We start from the raw sequence: 26894 nt of genomic DNA on the forward strand, positions 1-26894 counted from the left end.
TTTCATTGACCAGTCTTATCCATTTTTGGTCTAGGTGCTATAATGGTTTTAAATATTTTAATATTAAAAGTACATGATGTGTTTGTTTTTGCAACTGCAAAAGAATACTGAGATTCTTATTTATTTATTATTTTTTTTCCTTTTCTAGGGCCGCTCCCATGGCATATGGAGGTTCCCAGGCTAGGAGTCGAATCGGAGCTGTAGTCACTGGCCTACACCACAGCCATATCAACCTGGGATCCGAGCCGCGTCTGCAACCTACACCACAGCTCACAGCAACTCTGGATCCTTAACCCACTGAGCAAGGCCAGGGATCAAACCCGCAACCCCATGGTTCCTAGTCAGATTCGTTAACCACTGCGCCATGACGGGAACACCTTGAAATTCTTTTTAAATCCCTAACGAAAGAAATATGTATCTCTAGGTGGCATTCATTAATCAGGGCAATTTAGTATATTGTACAACCTGGTCCTTAACCTTCGAGATTTAAAAAACGACTTTTTGTCAGCATGCATGCAAATCGACTTTTAAAGATACATTTACAATTAACCAAACTTTTAAAAGCTGATCTATATGAAGTAAAAATACCCCATTCATTTTTAACTTACAGTGATAAATATGGCTAACAGTGGACTGAAATTTGCAAGTTAACATTAGCAGCAATTTTCTTTCTTGTAGCTAAACCACATGAAAAGCTTAATCATAATCTGGAACCATTTAATAATTTTACAGTGAGAAATATAAATATCCCAAGGATAAGAAACCCATAAGACTCTCACAGTCATTGTTTTTGTTCTCTCTCTCTTTCTGTTTTTTTTATTGAGGTGTTGGAAGGGTGATGGGGAGATTTTTTTATCCCCTAAAATACTGATGATAGTATTTAGAAGGAAAATGAGGCTTATGTAAGTAACTGTGGTAAAAACAACAATGTGAAACACAAGAATGCTGTAATAGGAGTTCCCATTGCAGAGCAGTGGAAACGAATCCAACTAGGAACCATGAAGTTGTGGGTTCCATCTCTGGCCTGACTCAGTGGGTTAAGGATCTGGCATTGCCGTGAGCTGTGGTGTAGGTCACAGATGCAGCTTAGATCTGGCGTTGCTGTGGCTGTGGTGGAGGCAGGCAGCTGTAGCTCTGATTCAACTCCTAGCCTGAGAACCTTCATATGCTGTGAGTGAAGCCCTAAAAAGATTAAAAAAAAAAAAAAAAAAAGAATGCTGTAATAATTAGAGAAGTGATAGATCACTTTAGGTATAGTGAAGGATGAAATATTTAAACTGGGCCTAAAGGATGTCTCGAATTTCACAGTAGAAATGGAGGAGGATATTGCATGATCAAAATGTGGGATGGGGGGAAGGATATTGCGTGATGAAAATGTGGGACACAAGAAAGATCAAGGCCTAATTAGAAAGTGGTGACTATCTAGTCAAATTTGGCTAGAGTAAAGGAAAATGCTAGGAAGATAAATTGATTTTGAGGGGTCTTGAACTCCAAGCTAAAATGTTTAGCTTTGGGGGAACAATTGCGTTTTTGAGTGGCAGAATAGCATGAACAGCTACACTTTAAGACTAATAAGCTGTAGATAGAATTGGGTAGAAGACATTTGCATATATCCCAACAGGAAATACTTAAGGATGTGAATTAGTAGAATTGGAGCTCAAAGGATGAATGCAGCTACCCTGAGAAGAGGTTATCCAGTTATTATGAAAAAACGAAGTAAAGGGAGGGCACAAAAATAACTTTAAAATGATTAAAGTTGTGTCCAATAAATCGTACTCTAGTGATGTAAAAAAGTGGAAAGATTTTCTCTTTCTGGTGATGCCTGACGAAATCTTTATTGATCTTAGAAAAGTTTCTAAGCTTATTCAGTTGAGGGATATGTTAGTTCTGTCCATGTTTTTCCTTATCCTAACACATGGAAAACTCTCAGTAAATATTTGTTGAAAAAAAAATTGTTTAACTTTGACGTTTACTAATCTGAAAGAATATTTTAGTAGATAAATTTTCAATGAATTGAACTTATTCCATTATCTATTTACCAGGGCAATGCTCTACTAAATGTGCCTTTAAAAAATTGGGAGTTCCCATTGTGGCTCAGCAGTAATGAGCCCGACTAGTATCCATGAGATTTTTAGTTGTTGTTTTGCTTTTTAGGGCTACACCTGCAGCATATGGAGGTTCCCAGGCTAGGGGTTGAATTGGAGCTACAGCTGCCGGCCTACACCCCGGTCACAGCAATGTGGGATCCTTAACTCACTGAGCAAGGCCAGGGATCGAATCTGCAACCTCCTGTTTCCTAGTCAGATTCATTTCCACTGAGCCATGACGGGAACTCCAAGGACACGGGTTTGATGTGGCTGTGGCATAGGCCCACAACTACAGCTCTGATCCACCCCCTAGCCGGGTATGCTGCAGGTGCAGCCTGAAAAAGCAAAAAAATAAAAATAAAAATAAAAAATTCTGCTTCCCCGACAAATGTATAAAAACGTCATTATTTAATTTTGTTTCAGTACCTTAAAATAACATTTTTCTTATTAACTAGTGACAAAAGTATTGGGGAATAGTTTTATGGAAGCCTTAACTAATAGGGCTTTTCTAGAGGGCATTAATTCTGTAAACACTAAATACCTATTGTGCTCCAGGCATTGTGCTGGGTGCTGGGAAACAGTAGTGAGCAAAACAGCCCAGTCCCTAATCTCAAAGGAATTTGCAGTCTAGTGGGAAAGACATACATGAAATTACCAGTCTGGTAAAAGCTATGAAGGAAGAATTTAGGGAGTTTGACAAGTGTTTATTAGGGTAATCTCATCTAGTCAGGAAAGACTTCCTTGAGGAAGTGCATTGACTTGGAATCTGAAAGATTAGTAGGAGAAACCAAGCAGAGAGTAGAGTCAGTAGAAAAATGTTTCATATAGAGGGAAAAGCAAGGTCAAAGCTCATGAAATAGTAGGAAAGGTGACATGTTCAAGAAACCAAAAGAAGGCAAATAAGACTTGAGACTGCAAAGAGGTGGGCATAAGGCAACCTCTCACAAGGGTGAAATCATGACAATATGAATGATAATCGTTTTTTTTCTTTTGTCTTTTCAGGGCTGCACATGCGACATATTGAAGTTCCCAGGCTAGGGGTCGAATTGGAGCTGTAGCTGCTGGCCTTTGCCACAGCCACAGCAACGCAGGATTAGAGCCACATCTGCAACCGACACCACAGCTCATGGCAACGCAAGATCCTTAAGCCAATGAGCAAGGCCAGGGAGTGAACCCACATCCTCATGGATGCTAGTTGGGTTTGTTAACCACTGAGCCATGATGGGAACTCCTGAATGATAATCCTTAAATGTGTTTCATTTCTAAGATTTTAATATGAATAAATATTCAGACAGGTGTGCAAATATATAGTAATGTTCATTGTGCTTAAGTTTGTATCAATGAAAACTTGGAAACAATTTAAGTTTTCAACAATAGGGAATTGTTTAAATAAATTTTGTTACAGTAGAATTTGATAAAGTCATTAAAATGATGGGCACATTTCTTTACTGACGTAGAAAGATGTTTAAAATACATTGTTTATATACCACATCTTCCGAATCCAATCATCTGTTGATGGACATTTGGGTTGTTTCCACGTCCTGGCTATTGTGAATAGTGCTGCAATGAACAAGCGGGTGCTTGTGTCTCTTTTAAGTAGAGTTTTGTCCGGATAGATGCCCAAGAGTAGGATTGTGGTGACATATGGAAGTTCTATGTATAGATTTCTAAGGTATCTCCAAACGGTTCTCCATAGTGGCTGTACCAGTTTACCTTCCCACCAACAGTGCAGGAGGGTTCCCTTTTCTCCACAGCCCCTCCAGCACTTGTTATTTGTGGATTTATTAATGATGGCCATTCTGACCGGTGTGAGGTGGTATCTCATGGTAGTTTTGATTTGCATTTCTCTTATAGTCAGCAATGTTGAGCATTTTTTCATGTGTTTGCTGGCCATCTGTATATCTTCTCTGGAGAAATGTCTATTCAGGTCTTTTGCCCATTTTTCCATTGATTGATTGGCTTTTTGCTGTTGGGTTGTATATGATATCACTTATAACTGGAATCTAATATCCAGCACAAATGAACATCTCCTCAGAAAAGAAAATCATGGACTTGGAGAAGAGACTTGTGGCTGCCTGATGGGAGGGGGAGGGAGTGGGGGGGATCAGGAGCTTGGGCTTATCAGACACAATTTAGAATAGATTTCCAAGGAGATCCTGCTGAGTAGCATTGAGAACTTTGTCTAGATACTCATGTTGCAACAGAAGAAAGGGTGGGGGAAAAAATGTAATTGTAATGTATACATGTAAGGATAACTTGATCCCCTTGCTGTACAGTGGGAAAATAAAAAAAATAAAAAATAAATAAATAAAAATAAAATAAAATACATTGTTAACTAAAAGACAGGATGTAAACAATGTAATACTCCATTGCGTGAATTTGTAGAGATATAATAACAATTTACTCATTGTAAATAATATATCATGATTTAGTGACAAATAATAAAGGAGAAAATCACTTAGTTAACCAGGAAATGTAATACTTTTACTTAGGAGATGGAAAAGTATTGAAATAGTATTGAAGATAGGCCCAGATGACAGAAATGGTTATCTGTCAAACTGAGGCTCTTGGTGATTGCAAAGGAATGAAAACCCTGTGTTGGTAGGCCTTTATAACTTAGATTTGAAAGTTTCAGTCTTGTCAGGTAGATAAATATTTTACACTGGTTTGGGGAAATTTGGTAAGGCCAAAGGGCATTCCTTGCTAATAATCTCTATCTTCCCAATAGAAACACCCTAGTAGAATACGTGGAAAACTCATATCATGATGTAAATAGCCAGGGCTATGTCTTATAGTCTAATGATAAATCTTTAATTCATTCCATGAGCAAAAGCATGGGTAACCTTTGACACACGATAAGAAGTAGTAGCTAAATATATCTAATATTTGTTAAATAAATAACTCTAATATATCTTTGAGAACTATTGTATAACATTCACATCATCATAATAATAAGCCACCTCATCAGATAATATGCATATAGGCTTTAGGTGTTCAAAATATCAGCAAGTTAACTTCCCAAGATAATGTCATTTGGATAAAGAGATGAGTATTATTAAAAATATAACTTTTAAACTAAAGTGCATAAACTGAACCAGATTAGCTGTTTTTTTTGTTTTGTTTTGTTTTGTTTTGTTTTTTTGTCTTTTTGCCATTTCTTGGGCCGCTTCCGCGGCATATGGAGGTTCCCAGGCTAGGGGTTGAATCGGAGCTGTAGCCACCGGCCTACGCCAGAGCCACAGCAATGCGGGATCCGAGCCGCGTCTGCAACCTACACCACAGCTCACGGCAACGCCGGATCGTTAACCCACTGAGCAAGGGCAGGGACCAAACCCGCAACCTCATGGTTCCTAGTCGGATTCGTTAACCACTTTGCCACGATGGGAACTCCCAGATTAGCTGTTTTTAAAGTAGTGCTGTGGGAGTTCCTGTTGTGGCTCAATGGGTTAAGGACTCAATGTTGTCTCTGTGAGAATGCAGGTTCAATCCCTGGCCTGGTTCTGTGGGTTAAGAATCTGGCATTGCCATGAGCTGTGGAGTAGGTCGCAGATGTGGCTTGGGTCTGTTGTTGCTATTGCTGGGGCATAGGCCTCAGGTACAGCTCTGATTCAGCCACTGGTCTGGGAACTGCGGCTGTAAGATAAATAAATAAATAAATAAATAAATGGTGTTGTGGATTGAATGTTTTTGCTCCTCTAAATTGCATATGTTGTAATTTTAACCCCTAATGTTATAGTATTAGGAAGTGAGACCTTTAGGAGGTAGTTGGTTTTAGATGAGGTTTTAAAGATAGAGCCCCCATGATGGAATTAGTGCCCTTATAAGACAAGACCAGAACCCCATCTGTCTCTGCCATATGAGAACACAGCAAAGAGGTGGCTCTCTGCAAGTCAGCAAGAGGGCCTTCACCAGGCACAGAATCTTCCAGCGCCTAGATCTTGGACTTCCTAGCTCTAGAAATATGAAAAATAAATGTTTGTTGGTTAAGCCACCCAGCCTATGACATTTTGTTATAGCAGCCACGTTAATTTAGCAATTGGTACTGAGAAATGAGATGCTCCTATAACAAATGCTTAGAAATGTGGGAGGTTTAAAACCAGATGGTGAGTGGAAGCTGGAAAAGTTTTGAGGTGTCTGCTAGAAGAAGCTTAAATTGCTGTGAAGGGATTTTAAAAAGACGATTCTGGTGAGAGCTCAGAAATAAGAGAGTTGTAGCAAAATATTCGTTGTTCTTAGCGAATACACAAATAATTATGAGCAAAATATTGAAAAAAGTATTGATGGAAAGGCCATTTTGGCAACGTCTTAGTCAGAAATGGGGGTTGCTGGACAATGGAGAAAAGATGAAACTTCTCATGAAGTGGCAAAGAGCTTGGTTTATTATGTTCCTGTTCTAGTGTTTTGTGGAAGGTAGAACTTGTGAGTGATGAAATTGGATGTTTAGCTGAGGAGTTTTCTAAGTAGAGCTTTGAAAGAATGCCTTGGTTCCTCCTGACTGCTTACAGTAAAATGCAAGAGAGAAATGAGGAGGAATTATTAAGCAAAAAGAAACTGGAATTTCAAGATTTGGAAAATCCTCATCCTGTCCAAATTGCAAAAAGTGAGGAAGTCTGTTCAGTAGAGAACACTAAAAGTGATTTAGATGATAGTTAAGACTCTGGACTTTAGTTGATTCTGGAATAAATTAAGACTTGAGGCTGTTGGGTTGGGATGAATGTATTTTGAATGTGAGAAGGACATGAATTTTGGGTATAAGAGTGACATGTTATGGATTAACTGTTTCCCTCCCCCACCTCAAATTCCAGTGTTGATGTCCTTAACTCCCATTGTGATGGTATTTGGAGGAGCCTTGGCAAGTAGTTAGGTGTAGATGGAGACATGGGGTTTGAGTCTTCATTATGGGATTAGTGTCCTTAATAAGAGGAAGAAGAGACACCAGAACTTTTCTCTTTTCATGAGCAAGCACCAATGCAAGGCCATGTGTGCACACAAGGAAAAGGCAGCTGTGTACAAGTTAAGAAGTGGGCTCTCACCAGACACTGAATCTGCAGTCACCTTGATCTTGGAATTCCCAGCCTCCAGAACTATGAGAAATAAATATCTGTCATTTAAGCCACCTAATCTATGGCATTCTGTTACAGCAGCACAAGCTAAGACACGTGGTCTTATAATTTTATCATAAACAGTGGTTTATTTTCCAACATATATTGGGTTAAAATAATTTTTGTTTTCATTATTTTATTACAGTTTTCTTTAGAAATGAGGTCAGTTTTATAATGCTGCTGCCTCAGTACATGTAAAGTAAGCAGGAAAGTGCTGTGTCTCTATCAACTTGGCTTTTGCCACAACATCTAAAAGAACAAAATGAGACAGCACAGTATGTAGGACATTCTGTTTAGAAGTTGATCTGTGATTCTGTTAAGTGAAACTCAGAGTTTAGATTTTGTTCATTTCACTTTTGAAAACTAAATCATTGAAAAGAATCCTTTGCAATGATTGTTTCTCTTATATAAGAGTGGAATTTAGTTTTTGGAAAAGGTTTGAAGAAACCATCCAGGTATTTCATCATTGTATGATAGTGTGATATTTTGCTTAAATGAAGACCTTAAAGGGTTGACAGTATCCACAATAGAAAATGTAATAGTAACAGATATTGAATCAAGTCCGGTTTTAATCTTGCTCAATCAATTCAAGCTTGTGAATTTAGGATAAGGAAATGACAATGTATGCACACGTCTACTTATCCAAAAGGAACCCTGATTTTCTTTAGTTATTTGGCTTAATGTAGAACTCCTATGATCACATTTCTTAAGCTTTTTTTTAAAATCTGCCTTGAGTTCTTTACTATTCTTCCATAAAAAGAAAACAAAAAGTATCACCATGATAAGGTGTTGCTTTTTTATCCAAATTCAGAATCCAGAGAGCCTTTTCTAATCATATTTCATCTTTTCTCTCACTAATTAGGACTCCAGTGTACTTCTTGGCTTAGCCTGTAGTTTAGACCAAATGCTCAAGTTTAGGGGCTCTTGCCACATCTGGATTGGTCAAAATTTAGTACAGACTGATTTGCTTACAGGATGCTGAGAGTCGGTAATGGGGAACTCCTTTTCCTTGTCTCTTATTTCTTCAGTTCATGTGGCAGCAATTTAAATCCTATAAGCACACTTGTTTTGGGATAAAGCAAGATTACTTGCACTTTTTTTCCTTGGAGTTTTTCCTGAAGTGGCTCAGGCTTGGAGGAAAATAAGGCAAAAACATAGTATGGCAGATAGAGTACAGAGTGAATTTGATGTGAGGTAAAAATGAGAAAGTCATGAGAAAGAAAGGGATGCAGTGTGAAATTTGTGAGGATTGTCATGGCATGATGCTGAAAAATGATGTTTAAAGATGAGATGTGAGGAGTTCCAGTCATGGCTCAGTGGTAACAAAACCGATTGGTATCCATGAGGACATGGGTTCCATCCCTAGCCTTGCTCAGTAGGTTAAGGATACGGCATTGATATGAGCTGTGGTGTAGGTCGCAGATGCCACTTAGATCCTGTGTTTCTTAGGCCAGCAGCTGCAACTCTGGATCAGCCCCTAGCCTAGGAACTTCCATATGCCATGGGTGCAGCTCTAAAAAGACTAAATAAATAAATAAATAAAAGATGTGAGAAGATTAAGGGATATACACTGAAGCTAAAATGAGCTAGTTCATACTTGGCCTAATTTCAGAAGTCATGGTTTAAGTGTAACATAGCTTGACTTAGATAACTCATCAAAATTCTTATCTTCTGTAGAAATATGGTACAGGCAACAAAGAGATATTTGTGGGAAAGCAGCAGAAATTTATGCATAAAAAAGGAAAAATAGTTATGAGAGAATGGATGTAATACGAAATAACACAAAAAAGACATTTAAAAAGCAAAATATGAAAGAATAATTTTATAAAAATATGGAAGTAAGAGTTCCCGCTGTGGCACATTGGGTTAATGATCCATTGTTGTCTCTGTGGCAGTGCAGGTTCTATTCCTGGCTTGGCATTTGGGTTAAGGATCTGGCATAGGTTGAGCTGCGGCGCAGATTTGATCCCTGGGCGGGAATTTCCATATGCCACAGGTGTGGCATTTTAAAAAAAGGGTTCAGTCTTTTTAACTTTTATTTTTTTATTCTCACTTTAGAATTTTGAATATTTTTGATTTTAGGGATTAGTTTACAAGGATGTTATAACTTAAAATAAATGTCCACATGGATACTGATTTTGCACTTTAAATATACTAAATATTAAAATATGCAACATTATTTTATGGATGCCATCTTTTATATTGCAGTACAGCATTACAATAAGTATCTGACCAACATTAGAAAAGCTTTCTATTGAACTGTTTCTTTAGCTGTTTATAAAATATTTGTGTTTTAACCACATTAAATTGCTGGTGTACAATTAGGAAAACTCTGTGATATCAGTTTTATTTCCATTGCTGTATTGCCCTTTTTTTTGTCTAAGCAAGAACCTGTGTTAGAGTTGAAGGAATTCCAAATATTGCTTAAAGCTCAGAAGTATAAAATATAGTCTGAGGCTAATGAAAAAATATTCCAGTAGATCCAAAAGATAGTGGGAATGAAAAGCCACCCATTTGCTTTTTGCAGAAGCAGTAGCAATCTGCAGACAGGCTATTCTAGCTTCAAAACAGTATGGTAGATGGTTTTATGGAACTTGCAATTACAAAAATCCACTTTAACCTTTCTTTCTTACTGGCAGGTGTCCCATTGGCTTGCAGCCAGAGGCTGTGAGTGTAGTGCAGCCGGCATGTCCCCTAGAGTGCTGAAAATGCCGACACTCCAGCTGGCTGCTCATAATTGCACTGATTGTGGTCTGACAACCAGAGCTCCATGGCAGAAATGTGATAATATACGAAAATATTTTACAAATTTGATCAGATTACAAATTTCATTTCTCTTTTTTCTCCTCTATAGATATGATATCTGCACTTATAAAAATAAGCCCTGTGGAACACTGGGTAAGTTTTTTTTTTTATAAAGGAAGGATAGTTCAGATTATCTTTTTGGTCCAATGACTTCACTCTTCGTCATTATTAATTAGGTAATGTTACTTTCTGGCATGTCTGAAATTATTCCTGTAAAGTATTAAACCTGAACTTTGTGGATGTCACTTAACTAGGAAACAAGTAGAATAGTGATTAAAAACAACTTAGAAGATTATTTGAAATCTTCAAACAGTAATGGTAAAAGTTACTACTCATTTTCGTATAACCCATCTCTGTAATATATTTTCCAAAAATACTATGGAGTTTGAGACCAAATTAAAGCAATCAGCAACTTCACATCTCAGTCTAGGAAAGGAAAGGAAAAAAAAAAAAACTTGGGGGATACATGGAGAGGCATTACAAACAGTACTTTTTTGGGTCCAATTTTGTGGAGGATTATAGTCCCATAATTTAAGATATTATTGGAAAAGTTTATTACCTAAACAGAAGAAAAGCAATTTGTAAAGTACTACAGCCAAAGGTAGAGAGAGAAGAAAGAATTGTCTTTCTTGTGCTTCCCAAATATCATTTTTTAAAATGCAATTCTGTACTATTATAGAATTTTTAAAAATCACATTTTCCGGAGTTCCCGTCGTGGCTCAGTGTCTAACGAATCCGACTAGGAACCATGAGGTTGCGGGTTTGGTCCCTGCCCTTGCTCAGTGGGTTAACGATCTGGCGTTGCCGTGAGCTGTGGTGTAGGTTGCAGACGCGGCTTGGATCCCGAGTTGCTGTGGCTCTGGCGTAGGCCGGTGGCTACAGCTCCGATTCAACCCCTAGCCTGGGAACCTCCATATGCCGCGGGAGCGGCCCAAGAAATAGCAACAACAACAACAACAAAATCACATTTTCCGGAAGAGCATAACTTCATACTTGTTAAAAGTTAACTGCAAATACAAATGGGGGGAAATTGTAGCTTTCGAGGTGACTAAATTGTTAAGCAACTAGATTTATCTTAAGAAATGGGAGTTTGTTTTCTTCCATGATTTTTTTTCAATGTCAGAGAGACTTTTTACAGACTCACAAGTTAAGCAACTGAAGGTGAATTCTCTAGGTTCTGTAACAAGTTTCACTTTTCTTATCTGTAAAGGAATAGTTATGAAATCTGTTCCTATGCATCTCATGAGAATTTTGGGAAGATCAAATTTCAAGTAGAGGTGGGAGAAAAGATGTTACCCAACTTTCTGGGGAGTTCAGTGAAACATCGCTTCAGAAATTAAATTTTTTTTTTAATGATTTTACCTGGCTTCCCAAGCTTCTCCTTTCCCACTTCCCTCAGGATTTATGGCTAAGAAGAAATACCAATCTGCCAATGACAAATAAGGTGTAAAGGTTTGCTAGTTACAAAGCATATAACCCAGGAGTTCCTGCTATGGCTCAGCGGTAATGAACCCTAACTAGTATCCATGAGGACACGGGTTCAATCCGTTGGCCTTGCTTAGTGGGTAAGGATCCGGTGTTGCTGTAAGCTGTGGTGTAGGTTGCACACCCGGCTTGGATCCCGAGTTGCTGTGGCTGTGGTGTAGGCCAGCAGTTATAGCTCTAATTCGACCCCTAGCCTGGGCGCTTCCACATGCTGCAGGTGCAGCCTTAAAATGACAAAAGAAAAAGCATAACCCAAGAAAGAGCTCTTTGCCAAGAGGGCTCACATCAAAAAGATTTTTTCATTATGTTTTAGCTAACAAGACCAACAGTAATCCAAAGGAAGGGAACATGAACTGGAAACCAACCCACAGCTGGCTTTGGCAGTTTCAGTGTATTACCTTTTACAGTTCATTTAGCTCTTTGTTTCTCAGTTTCCTAATCTATGAAGTAGATGTAATATCTGCCCTTATGCTGCAGGGATATTATTAAAATCATTTAAGGAAATATAAAGGCATCAGTAAAGAATACTATAAAAATGAACCTATATCATTATTTAATGTAGAAATTATCTCTACTGTTTAACTTATTTGCTCTATTATTGTTCAAATAATATAAGCACTAAGTGCTTAATTTTAGGTACAATATTCACTGCACCTCAAAGAAGTTACAAGCTTGGTTTATATTTTCTAGTGTATATTTTAAGGAAATATATATATAGAGAGAGAGCTATACATATATGTATAGATCTATACATATTCTGTTTTGTTTTTTGAAGGTAGTTTATTTATACTGAGATATGTTCTTCACTGGGACATTAGTAATAACACTGCTTAGTACTTCTGTCATCATTCTCGCCAAACTAGATTTGAGATTTTTTCCTATCCTACTTCTCCTTTTATTTTTTTCTAAATAATGTTTCAATTTTGATAGTTTATTAATTTCCACATATATGTGTTTTTTATATGACATAAAAAAATTAAAAATAAATAAAAATTAAAAGATTGATCAGGTTTTTCCTTTTTAAGTGGTCCCTCTGGGTAACTTTCATATTGGTTTCCATGCTGGTTCTTGCATACACTCTTACTTAGTGCTTCTTGTGACAACTGTAATATGGCTAAGTAGGTTTAAGAGCGCAAACTGTGGCCATCAAACTGAGGAAATCTAAATGACCTGAATAGTAATCAAACCTCTATTAACACAGTCACACATAACAACTTTGACAGCTTCAATTTTACAGGAATACAAAAAATGATGGGGAGTTGTGAAAAACACATTAGCATCTCAAGTATTCTTTTAGCTAAGGTTTACCTTGTATTTTCAATAAGTAGTGGTTATTTAAGTTGTTTTTTTTAGTGAAGGTAACAGTCTTATATCAGATGCAGAGGTAAATCTGTGCTTCCAAATCTTGGGGAATTATTAAGAATTCTCAATTAAAAATAGGGCCACATGGGGAGTTCCCGTTGTGGCTCAGTGGTTAACAAATCTGACTGGGAACCATGAGGTTGCGAGTTCGATCCCTGGCCTCGCTCAGTGGGTTAAGGGTCCAGCATTGTCGTGAGCTGTGGTGTGGGTCGCAGACGGGGCTCGGATCTGGCATTGCTGTGGCTCTGGTGTAGGCCAGCGGCTACAGCTCCAGTTGGATCCCTAGCCTGGGAACCTCCATGTGCCACAGGCGTGGCCCTAGAAAAGACAAAAAAAAAGAGCAAAAAAAAAAAAAAGTAGGGCCACATGGCACATAACAAACAACAAAAAGCTAACCTATGGAATGCTATATTTTCAGAAATATAAGAAATGTAAATTTAACATTAATTATTCTTAGTAATTATTTTTAAACCAAATTTCATGAAGCTCAAATCAGAAACAGTATTCAGAGTGGCCTTGTTTTTCCCATATCATCACCCATATTGAACCCGATAGCTTAAAGCCAGAAAATGTACTGCATACTTTTTGCATTTTCCCTCTGTCATTTCTTCTCTCAGTGGATTTTAGAAGACATATTTATTGAATATTTTTGATTAGCCAAAACAAGAAATTTAGTCATCTTTTTACTTCTGCCTCTTTTTACTTCTGCCTCTTTTTACTTCCTCTTCTTCAGGTCCAAGACTACTAAGTGAACAGAAGGGCACAGCAAGGGTATCACTAGTATTTACAATAATTCTTTGAGACAGAAATCAACTCCTTTCCCAATTCCTGCCCCTCCCACGTAAAACACTATGAAAAACAACTAATGTATACAGTGAAACACAATTTCTAGAGCTTTATTTTGTCAGTAAAAATATGAATTGAATAGATTTTATTGTTTCAAATTACTGTACCTAGGACATTGTACCTATCACAGAATATTGTTCATTGCCTTCAATAAATATTAATTGAATTGGATTGAAATCACTTTTGGTGGGAAAGTAATTATTAAGTGATGATAGCAGACTACTAACATATAAAATAATTTTCCCATTTTTCCTTCCATTTCTTCTAATTAACTTTAGAACATATTGGTGTTAAATATGATTTGGTTTCTGGTTCCTTATATCACATGACATTTTATCTTTTCTATAAAAATTCTTTTTTCTCAGCACTATTTTAATTTTATATACTAATTCACAGAACATGACATTCATTTGGAAGTAAATACTAAAACTTTTACATAGTAAAATTCTCAAGGGAAGAATACCTTGAGTAACGTATTTCACTAGAATCTGTGAATTAACACCATGGTTCTTGCTTTATTACTAAAACTCTAATGCATTTAAGGGGGATGGGAGAGGAGAGAACCACACTGAATGTGTGAATGACGTTCTGGCCATTCAAATACTTAAAGAATGGTTGCATCACTAGCAGGACTAATTTCAGAAGATCAAAAAAAAAAAAAGCAAAAACTTCCCATCTTTACTGTTCTTTTTTTCTTTTTCGTCTTTTTTTTTTTTTTAATGTCACTTTAAAAAAGCATTTGGGATTCCCTTTTTCTGGTAACTAAAAAGTTGCTTGTATATTTTTATGAACCCACTAAACTTAAACAGATCTCTTTAGAAAAATAATGTGGATATATTTTGCTTTCTACAGACTGAAGAATGTTAAAATAGAAATGCTTTCTTGAATTCCCTCTTCTGGCTCAAGTTACTAGGTGGTCCCAAGTTACCAGAAGTAAAATTTATAAATCTAACCCCTAGTCTAGACATTTTCCAGCACTGACTGCAGTTCAAAAAATATTAATGTCTAGCCGGCAAAGTGAAACTCCCCCCAGTGATTTTGCAAATGACTAGAAAGTTAACCTTTTGCCAACTGCTCCTTCTGTGCATGGAGGTTATTAAAAAGAATCCAGGCATTTATAAGTATGGGCTTTTTAAGACTGAAACACCTTGGCTTGACCCTTGTGTCTCCTTCTGTTTATTCAGGCTTGGCCTCTGTGGCTGGAATGTGTGAGCCTGAAAGGAGCTGCAGCATTAATGAAGACATTGGCCTGGGTTCAGCTTTTACCATTGCACATGAGATTGGTCACAAGTGAGTGAGTTTAAGAAAATCAAAATAAATTTTAGAACTCCACTCTTTTGAGCAACTCATAACTACTGTGTGGCATGCCTGTGCTCAACTGTATTTTACTGCTTTTCTGTCTGATTTCAATAGAGAATGTTATCATTTAAGGTATTGGGATAAATCATCCTAAGAACTAGAGACTTGTTAAATAATTTTTCTGATTCAATGATTAGTGTCCTCAGAGTGGTTGAATGTACCACACTTAAGTTTTGTTATATACATTTGATGTAATTTAGCTTTATCGTGGTCAACTCAACACCCAGTTTCTCAAAGTCAGACTGTTTAAATAGATCTTTCTTTTCCTCAAGTGATAATACATATATATATATATATATATATTTAAAATCATCACTGACGCCATTACCATGAAATATACTTTGAGTTTTCACTCTTCATATAGCTGTGAGCATGCCTTTTCTAGGTTTATGTAATCATTGTTCTACATCTTGTATTTTGAGGATATTTGTGTGTCAGTGAAAAAAAAAACAAAACAAAAACAAACCCTGGTATTACAAGAGTAGTGAAATACCATCTTCATTCACTACTTTTTAGGAGTATCTGGAGTTTTAATATCTGTTTTAAGTAAATCTGTGCCCAAAACTTCCAATGATAACCCCTCCCCTAACCCACTGCCCAATAACAATAAAACACTTACTTTCTTCATTTCAAACAATAAGCAATAGTAAATGTAAAATTTTGCTTACATGGGGGGAGAGAAGTTTGAAAACTTTAAAAGGATATTTAAACATTTTTAACTAAAACAAGCAGCCTGTTTGCAAAAATTTCTGATGTTTATATGATTTAAATATATATAAACATTTTTTGGTAGAGAAATGAATGGGGGAAATAGGAAGAAATAAACATGAATGTTTATTTCTTTATTATATATTTGCCTCAGAGGTCATTCCTGAGATAAATCTGTATTTCGGCTTTTTCTTTGTTCAAAGTGGAGAGTAAAATTGGTTCAGTATACTGTATTATTTTGAAATTTTCCATTTAAATTTTACCAAATTTGTATTGATTTATGTATGAATTCAAGTAACCAAGTTTCAAACCTGACTTAATTCAGATACAAGGAAGAGTCAGCATTACACTTTTAATGAAGTCCTAAAAATATTGATATTCAAGTTTCCATTGCAGTTAACAGCAGGGGAACAAAAGGGAAAAGCCCTCTTAACCAGGCAGTTTATCTTCAACCTACTTAAAAACCTGACTCATTAATGACTGTCATAATCTTATGTGACCAGACTGAATTTAATAGGTTCTGTTAGATTCAATTAAATTGAAAAGTCCAGACAAGTAACATGCAGCAGATGAATAATGTGTGTATGAGAGCACTAATACCCATGCAGCCACAAGTTAGTCAGTGTCAACATGTGCATTTTAAGTCCCATTCTTATATGTTCTTAAATAGCCAAGGTGAGGGTTTAATCTCTCTTTGTATCTTTTATTAAGATTCTAACTGAGCTACTCTCAGGATTCCTAGATTATTTTGTTGACCCTATGGATAATTCCTTTTAATTCTTCCTAAGATGAATGGTTTGTAGAAGAAATTTAAAAGAAAAGTAGAATATACCTTTCAAAATTTATGTGCCTAGAAGTAATTTTATTTCATAGCTAATCCTTATTTGATGATGTGAATGTTAAAAATGGGGGGAAGAGTTTCCATCATGGCTCGTCCTCCATGAGGACACAGGTTCGATCCCTGGCATTGCTCAGTGGGTTAAGGATGTGGTGTGGCCATGAGCTCTGGTATAGGCTACAGGCGCAGCTTGGATCTGGCATTGCTGTGGCTGTGGCGTAGGCCAGAGGATACAGCTCTGATTCGACTCCTAGCCTGGGAACCTCTGTATGCTGCAGGTACAGGCCTAAACAAGACAAAAAAAAAAAAGAAAAAAAGAAAAAAAGAAAAAAGGGGAGGGAGGGAATCCACAAAATGCTTTTGTATTGAGAGCTAGAAGAAATGCTTCAATTCAAAAATATTATTTGAAACCCTAAAATTTAGCTTTCTTTCCACGTTGATTACTATGACACTACCCCATATCCACTTTTCCTCAAATAACTACATAGGATATGTTTAACATACTGTCTTATTCATGGATGAAAATCCTTTTAGGTGCTTTTAAGTTCTTAAAGTTTAGCTTTAAGGAATTTAGCAAGTTAACTCTGGTACAAGTCATGTCATCATTAAAATATTGTGCTCTCTATTCTTCTTAATACAATAGTCATGGTAAATATGTCAAGTTTACTTTTCATCTTCTTAATACAATAGTCATGGTAAATATGTCAAGTTTACTTTTCATCTAGAGTATGATGTAGTCTATACTCTATGGAATATAAGAGTTCCCGTCATGGAAACGAATCCGACTAGGAACGATGAGGTTGCAAGTTCGATCCCTGGCCTCGCTCAGTGGGTAAAGAATCCGGCATTGCCATGAGGTGAGGTGTAGGTCGCAGACGCGGTGTTGCTGTGGCTGTTACATAGGCTGGCAGCTATATCTCCGATTCGACCGCTAGCCTAGGAACCTCCATATGCTGCAGGTGCGGCCCTAATACAAACAAACAAAAAGAATTAAGGCAAAAGTTCCTATAGCTCTTATCATTTAGTAGAATGAATGTTAAATGATGTAGTGATATCTGCAGATTTGTCATAGTGAAGAATATTTGCCACAAATTAGTGAAAAGTGCCTCTATTAAGTTACTAGATTGTGAAATTTTATACCTATGTTTAGGTTGTATAGAATATGGTTTTGTACCCAATGTATACTTATATAGGCATATAATATCCATTTTAAACAGCAATGGATAAATTTTTTCTTTATCTAGGCCTTAGTGACCACTTTTACTTCTGTTTATCCCTTTGTGAAAACAAGAAATTAGTTTCCTTGTCAAATGAAAAACTGAGATTTATGCTATATTTAAGTAATATGTCTCCTTTAATGTAGGCTATAAGCTATCAACACTTAATGAAACCTTATGAGGAAGACTGTTCTTTGAAGTTTTAAAATTAATTATTTAGTTACCATAGGTTTCAGAAGTTGAAAAAAATGTAATGCTGAAGAAGGGCCACAAGAATTAAACCAGGCATCTAGTATATTGAGAAAGCTATCCAATATTGTTACACTGTATCAAAAAAATTTTTTAAGAGAGATCTTAAAAAAAACCCCTCTATTTTAGAGATGCACATTGAAATATACATGACTGAAGTGGCAGGACATTTGAGATTTGCTTTTAAAAGAAAGGAGGAAAAAAGAGAAACATAAAGCAAGAATAATAACATTTTATAATCTTGATGACATGTGAATGAGAGTTCGTTATTGTTGCCGAAATTTAACTTCTGTCCACCTGTGCTGAATACAAATGGGGAGACAGAGTTTTGGGTGAAGGAGAAAAAGATAGTTTTATTGCTTTGGCAGGCAAAGGGGGCCACAGCAGGCCTTAAAGACTGTGCCCCCCATTGGGAAGAATTGCGGGGAGTTTTATAGTAAAAGGGGGAAAAAAAAAACAGGTTTTCAGATAGGAATCAGAATTGGGGCTGACATGCATTCTTCTTCCTTTGGGGGAATTTTAGTCATCAAAACTGATATCAGGAGATCTCCTGAAGAGATCTTGGCATGATCATGATGATGGTATTCTGGGTTATTGCCTAGAATAACAGTACTTGCGAAAAGGGCATATTGATCAGAGATTAGAACAAACTAGGAGAGTTCTTGGAAAACATCATGTGCTAATAATCTTATCCTATAGGCAGTTGTGCCCAGGATGCCTAATCTTTAGTTTACCACTAACTGTGTTTAGGGTAAAATTAAGCCGTGGAGGAAGATAAGTAAGGACTCAATTTTAAAGTATTCATTTCTAAAAGAAGCAAGTTTCCTTTTAGATGTATAAGATGCCTGTATTATTATGTTTATCCCTTGAGGGGGAACCAGGATCCTGTCCCAAGGCTGTACTATTGTTTATTGACTATTCCTCCCTTGTCTTCTCATCCCCTTCATTCCCTGATCGGTGACTGTCTGAACCTGTAACCTAGGAACTCAGGGAAGGTCATGACAGCTGAATGAGGTCCATTTCCTAAGAAATGGAGGACACAGAAAGGCTTTTGTGTCCAGGAGCCCCACAGGGCCCTGCTCGTTTACATTATGCTACTCTCTCTACTTATTTTTTTTTTCATGAAAAAATAGCAGGTTCTATGATGATAAATCTTTTAGATTTGACCTAACTCATTAACTAATAGTAATTGAGTAAACTATTACTGACTTTGAAAGAATTGAAAGAAGTGTTATATTGAAAGATTATCTTGAAAGCTGCAGAGTATATCAGTCTTGCTTTTGGAAATCAATATCAATTTTTAGTCACATAATAGGGTATGCTTTTTATAGAAGATTGGTTAGGAGATGAATTTTTTAAAAAGGAGAAATGTACCAAGACTTCAGGATAAAAGTGTAAATTCGGTTGGTTATGTTAGGAAGCTCTTATTATTGTTTCTTTATTCAAACTTCCCCTCTCCTGCTGCACATACCTAAGTGTCTTTAAATGCTGTGTTTTCTTGATAGAATGCTTATAATAAGCATCCACTAAAGTAGTTGGCACTTTGATGGCTTTGTCTAGTTTTGGTATCAAAATATTGTTAGTCTTATAAATGAGTTGTGTTCTATTCTCTAGAAGTGTTTGCTTTCCCACGGGTATGTTTAAAAACATTTAGGTATAATTTACATGCGATAAATAAGCACCCATCTTGTGTACAATTTGGTGAATTTTCACAAATGTAGCTACCATCTCAGTCAAGATATCAACATTTACATTACCTGAAAAAGTCCTTTTGTTCCCTTTTACAGTCTCCAGACCCCTCCCCCTTTCCTTGGCCACAGGCTACCACAGATCTACTTTCTAACTTTTAGATTAAACTTGTCCTTTCTAGAGTTTCATTTAAGTGGACTCATATAATGAGTATTCTTGTGTCTAGCTTCCTTCCCTCAGAATAATGGTTTTGAGATTCATTCTTATTGTGTGTTATCAATAGTTCTTTTTGTTTGTTTGTTTGTTCTGAAGAGCATTCCATATCATAGTAGCACACATCACACATTTTAGATGGTTTCTAGTTGGGGCTATTATGAATAGTTCTTTGAACAGCCATGTAAAAGAACTTGTATGAACATATGCTTTCATTTCTTGTGGGTAGTTCTGCTGGGAATATGGTATGTGTAAGTTTCTCTTTATAATGAATAAACTGTTTTTCAAAGTGTCTACCAATGTAAAAGTATATACCATTTTACATTCCCGCTAGAAATATCTGAGAGTTCCATTTACTTCAGATTCTTGCCAACATCTATGACTATAAGTCTTTTTAACCTAGCCATTATTATACATTTTAGTGGTAACTCATCATGACTTTAATTAGTGGGTTATCTTTAGTGGGTTTTCTGATAAATAATATAACAACAACATCCCTAGCAAGGGATGATGAGCATCTTTTCATGTGCTTATTTGTTATTCATTATTTTCTTGAATGTCTATTAAAAAACTTTTACCATTTAAAAAAAAATGAGATGTTTTCTTCTTATTGAGTTGCAAGAATTCTCAATATATTTTGAATAAAAGTCTTTGTCATGTATTCATAATATGAATATTTTCCCCAAGTCCGTTACTTGCCATTCATTTTTAGTGGTGTCCTGTGAAAACCAATTTAAAAATTTTGATGAAGTCTAATTTGTAGTCTTTCTTTTATGTTTTGTGTTTTTTGTATCCTCAGAAATCTTTGCCTACTTCAATATTGTGAAGATTTTCTTCTATAGTTTTGTCCAGAAGCTTTATACTTTTAGCTTTTATATTAAGATCTATAATCCATTCTGAATTAACTTTTTTGTATGATGTAAGGGTTGAAGTTCTTTTTTTTCTTATATGAATATCCATTTATTTCAGCACAATTTGTTAAAAATGTTTGTTGATTTGTAGTTTTCTTTTAATGTCTTTAGTTTTAGTATCAGAATAAAGTTAGTCTTATAAATTGAATTAGGAAATGTTCTATTTTGTGGAAGATATATATAAGATTGATATTATTTCTTCCTTAAATGTTTGAAGACTTCATCACTGAAGTCATCGTGAGCCTAAAATTTTCTTTGTGACAACATTATTAATAAATTTAAATTAGATAAAGGATAACATTATCTAAATCCTTTGAATCTTTTTTGATTATGTCTTTTGTAGTATTAGACTATTTCAACCTAATTCTCAGATTTTTATATAGTTATTCCTAATGTTCTCTTGTCTTTTTAAATATCTATAATATATGGAGTTCCCGTCGTGATGCAGTGGTTAACTAATCTGATTAGGAAGCATGAAGTTGTGGGTTCGATCCCTGGCCTTGCTCAGCGGGTTAAGGATCCAGTGTTGCCGTGAGCTGTGGTGTAGGTCGCAGATGTGACTTGGATCCTGCGTTGCTGTGGCTCTGGCATAGGCCGGTGGCTACAGCTCCGATTCGACCCCTAGCCTGGGAACCTCCATATGCTGTGGGAGCGGCCTAAGAAAATGGCAAAAAAGGCAAAACAAAACAAAAAAACCATAAATATCTATAATATAAATGATGTTTCATCATTTACTCCTGATATTGTAATTTGTTTTTTTCTTTTTAAATTTTTTTCCAGTTTTATTGAGGTATAATTGACATATAACATTATATAAGTTTAAGGTATACAATGTGATGATTCTATACACATATATATTACAAAATGATTACCACGATAGGGTCAGTTAACACATCCAACACATCATATAATTACCTTTTTATATGTGAGAACATTTAAGATTATGTAAGAACATTTAATTACCTTTTTATATGGTGAGAACATTTAAGATTCATTCTCACAGGCAACTTTCGAGTATAGAATAATGTATTATTAATTGTAAGTCACCATGCTTTATATGAGACCTTCAGAACTTTTTCATCTTATAACTGGAAATTTGTACATTTTGAACACCATCTTCTCTTTGCCCTAGGCCCCAAGTCCCTGACATCCACCAGTCTACTCTCTCTTTCTATGAGTTCAACTTTTTAAAATTCCACACATGAGATCAGACAGTATTTGTCTTTGTCTGTATGACTTTTTTCACTTACCATAATGCCCCAAAGATTGATCCATGTTGCATGTATTTTCTTCCACTCCATAGACTGCCTTTCATTTTGTTGATTGTTTCTTTTGCTTTGCAGAAGGAAATGGCAGAATTTCCTATTTTTAAATGACTGAATAATATTCCACTGTGTGGTGTGTGTGTGTGTGTGTGTGTATCACATTTCCTTTATTATGCATCCATTGATAGATACTTAGGTTTTTTCATATCTTGGATATTGTGAATGATGCTTCAGTGAACGTGGGGGTATAGATGTCTATTTGAAATATTGGTTTTATTTCCCTTGGCTATGTACCCAGAAGTGGGATTGCTAAATCATGTGATAGTTCTATTTTTAATTCCTTTGAGGAAACTTAATACTATTTTTCAAATGGCTATGCCATTTTATATTCCCACCAGCAGTATACATGTTCACTTTTCTCCACATCCCTGCTAGCACTTGTAATATCTTGTTAGCTGTTCTAACAGATGTACGGTGATATCTCATTGTGGTTTTGATTTGCATTTCCCATGTGATTAGTGATGTGAGCATCTTTTCAAGTACTTGCCCAAGATATTATTGGTCATTTGTCCATCTTCTTCAGAAGAAACACCCACTCAAGTCCTTTGACCATTTTAAAATTAGATTCTTTATTTGTTTTGGCTATTGAGTTGTCGTACAAGTTCCCTTATATTTTGTATTAATATCCTTATTAATCCCTTATCAGATGTGTGATTTACAAATATATTTTCTTCCATTCTGTAAGTTGTCTTTTCATTTTGTTGATTATTTCTTCTGCTGTTCTGAAGCTTTTTTTAGTTTGCTATAGTCTAACTTATTTATTTTTGCTTTTGTTCCATATGCTTTTGATATCATATCTAAAAATTCATTGCAAAGATCAGTGTCAAGGAGCATTTCCTCATGTTTTCTTCTGTAAGTTTTATAGTTTCTGGTTTTGCATTTGCATCTTTAATCTATTTCGAGTTAATTCTTGTGAATTGTGTAAGATAGGGGTCCAATTTCACTTGGGGGGGGCGTGGAAATGTCGTTTTCCAAACATCATTTATTGAAAGGACTATTCCCATTGAGTATTCACGGTCCCCTTTTCAAATATTAGTTGGCAATATGTGTGTGGTTTTTCTTCTGGACTCCCTGTTCTGTTCTATTGGGCCTACATGTCTATTTTCATATCAATACCGTGCTCTTTGGGTTACTGTAGCTTTGTAGTATAGTTTAAAATTAGGAGGAGTGATGCCTCCAGCCTTGTCCTTTCTCAAGATTGCTTTGGCTGTTTAGGGTGTTGTGTAGTTCCATGCAGGTTTTAGGATTGTTTTTCTATTTTTACGAAATGTGTCATTGATTTTTTTTTAATGGCCACACCCACAGCATATGGAAGTTCAAAGTACAGGGATTGAATCTGAGCTGCAGCTGTGGTAATGCTGTATCCTTTAACTCACTGCGCTGGGCTGGTGATCAAACCTTTACTGCCATAGTGATCCAAGCCGCTGCAGTTGAATTCTTAACCCACTGTGCCACAGTGGGAACTCCCTTGAATTTTTATATAAATTACATTGAACCTCTACTACATGGCTTAAATGGTATGAACATTTTAACAATATTAATTCTTTTCTATCCATTAACATGGAATGTCTATTAATATCCATTAAATGGAGTGTCTTTATAGCAAAACAATGTCTTGTAGTTTTCAGTGTATGGGTCTTTCACCACCTTGGCTAAATTTAAGCTATTTCTTTTTCGGCTTGTTCATTGTTAGTGTACAGAAATACAACTGATTTTTGTATGTTGATTTTTTATCCTGTACTTTACTGAATTCATTTATTAGTTCTTACCATTTTTTGATGGCATCTCTACATTTTTCTGTTCACAAGATCAAGACATCTGCAAAAAGGGACAATTTTACTTTTTCTTTTCTTACTTAGATGGCTTTTATTTCTTATTCTTGACTGACTGGTCTATCATGTCCTGTGTGGAATAAGAGTAGTGAGAGAAGTCACCCTTATCTTCTTCCTGATCTTAGAGGAAAAGCTTCAAACTTTTCATCGAGTATAATTTAGCTGTAGGCTTATTATATATTATTATCTTTTTTGTGTTAAGGTATTTCCTTGTATACTCACTTTGTTGAGAATTTCTATAATGAAAAGTTTTGAATTTTATCAAATGCTCCTTCTGCATCTACTCTGATGATCATATGATTTTTTTTAAGGATTTCATTGTATTAACGTAATATATCACAGTTATTGATTTGTGTATGTTGAACTATCTTTGCGTCCCAAGGATGAATCCTACCTGATACTGGTGTATGATGCTTTTAAAATATTGTTGAATTTGTTTTGCTAATATTTTGTTGAGAATTTTGCATCAGGAATATTGATCTGTAGTTTTTTGGGGTTGGTTTGTTTTGGGCCACACCCACAGCATGTGGAAGTTCCTAGGCCAGGGATTGAATCCACGCCATAGCACTGACAACAACAGATCCTTAACTGGCTGAACCACCAGAGAAATCCTGCAGTTTTCTTTCTTGTAGTATCTTCATCTAGCTTTGATACAAAGGTAATAATACTGCCTTGTAGAATGAGTCTGGGAATGTTCCTCTTCAATTTTTTTTGAAGAGTTAGAGAAGGATTGGCATTAATTTTTTCTATACTTTTTTTAGAGTTTACCAGTGAATCCACCTGGCCCTGGGCCTTTATCTTTTGGAAGAATTTGATTACTGAACAATGTCTTTCCTTGTCATTGATCTGTTCAAAATTCTGTTTCTTCATGATATAGTCTCAGTATATTATATGTTTCTAGGAATTTTTCCTTTTCTTCCAAGTTATCTAATTTGTTGGTTTATAATTGTAGTAATCTCTTATAATACTTGTATTTCTATGGTATTAGTTGTAATGTCTCATTTTATTTCTGATTTTATTTAAAATTCTTTTATTCTATTACACTATTTAATGGTTGATTAGTTTGGTTTATCTTTTCAAAATGCCAGCTCTTGATTTCATTATCTTTTCTACTGTTTTTCTACTTTTTTTACTTCTTCTCTGAACTTTCTTATTTTCTTTCTTTCAATTTCTACAAATTTTGCCTTTTTTTTCCCTCTAGTTGTTTAAAGTTAGGTTGCTTATTTGAGGTTTTTTTTTTTTTAAACGTAGGCATTTATTGCTATAAATTTCCCTTTTAAAGTTGCTTTTGCCGAATCCCTTAAGATTTGGTATATTTCCATTTACATTAGTCTCAAGATAGTTGTGATTATCCTTTTAATTTCTTCTTTGACCAGCAGTGTGTTATTTAATTTCTATGTGTTTATGAATTTTCTTACTTTATTTTGTTGTTGATTTCTAGTTCTATACTATTGTGACTGGAAGTGATTTCAGTCTTCTTAAATTTGTTAAGATTTGTATTGTGATCTATTATGTGATCACATATATTTGGAAGATGTTCTGTGTATACTTAAGAATAATGTGTATTCTCTTGCTGTTGGATGAAATTGTCTGTATAGGTCTTTTAAGTCCATTCGAAATATAGTTCAAATCCAATGTTTCTCTTTTGATTTTCTGTCTGAATGATATATCCATTATTGAAAGTGGGGGATTGTAGTCCCCATCAATTATTATTTTATTATTAATTTCTTTTTTATGTTTGCTTTATATATTTAGATATTCCTATGTTGAGTTTATAAATATTTACACTTGTTATATTACCTTAATGTATTGACTCCCTTATTATATGACTTACTTTGTCTTCTTACAGTTTTTTAGTTAACGTCGACTTTGTCTCTTATTAGTTTAGCTACTCCTGTTCTAGTTTGGCTTACATTTGCACTGAATATCTTTTTTCCATCCTTTCATTTTGAGCCTACTTGTTTCCTTAAAGCTGAGTTAATTCTCTTGTAGTCAGCATAATTGAATCTTTTTTCTTTAACCATTCAGTCACTCTGTGTCTTTTGATTGGAGAATTTAATCCATTTACATTTAAAGTAATTATTGATAGGTCAGGACCTGGTAATGCCATCTTACTATTTTTTGTCTGTTTCATGAATCATTTGTTCTTTCATTCCTTTCTTATTTCTTTGTTCTTGTCTTCCCTTTTGTTTGTTTTTTTGTTTTTTGGGGTTTTTTTTTGTCTTTTTGCCTTTTCTAGGGCCACTTCCCATGACATATGCAGATTCCCAGGCTAGGGGGTCTAATCGAAGCTGTAGCCACCAGCCTACGCCACAGCCACAGCAATGCCAGATCCAAGCCGCATCTGCAACCTACACCACAGTTCATGGCAATGCCGGATCCTTAACCCACTGAGCAAGGCTAGGGATCGAACCCACAACCTCATGGTTCCTAGTTGGATTCATTAACCACTGCACCATGATGGGAACTCCTTGTCTTCCTTTTTGAATTGATGATTTTCTCTGTTGGTATATTTGGGTTCCCTTCTCTTTATCTTTTGTGTATCTCCTGTAGGTTTTTGCTTTGTGGTAACAATGAGCTTTACACAAAACATATCATAGTTGTTAAGTTCTACTGTAAGGTGATGACAGCATTTATTGCATACAAAAATTATACCCTTTGACTCCTCCCCTTTTTTTGTGTTTTCTGTTTTAGACATCACAATTTACATCTTTTGGTCACAGTCACACACACACACACACACACACACACACACACACACACACAGACACGGAGTGAGAGAGAGAGTTAACTGGATAAAAATGAAAAAGCAAAAATGATATGATGCTAAAAAAGGACCCAGAAAGAAATGTATAGCTTCAAATTA

The 26894-nt window shown here is 35.7% G+C and overlaps 1 protein-coding gene across 2 annotated transcripts in view; it reads left to right on the plus strand.

Moving 5' to 3' along the window:
- ADAMTS6 (ADAM metallopeptidase with thrombospondin type 1 motif 6) overlaps positions 1-26894 on the plus strand; it is a 322344-nt gene that overhangs the window by 108074 nt on the left and 187376 nt on the right. For both annotated transcript variants that reach the window (XM_047752832.1, XM_047752915.1), the window contains exons 8-9: positions 10044-10087; positions 14872-14977. In XM_047752832.1, coding sequence (XP_047608788.1) covers positions 10044-10087; positions 14872-14977 — 150 coding nt within the window. The remainder of the gene's footprint in view (positions 1-10043; positions 10088-14871; positions 14978-26894) is intronic.

The sequence above is a fragment of the Phacochoerus africanus genome, chromosome 1 (genome assembly GCF_016906955.1).
Source record: "Phacochoerus africanus isolate WHEZ1 chromosome 1, ROS_Pafr_v1, whole genome shotgun sequence".
NCBI classification, from domain to species: domain Eukaryota; kingdom Metazoa; phylum Chordata; class Mammalia; order Artiodactyla; family Suidae; genus Phacochoerus; species Phacochoerus africanus.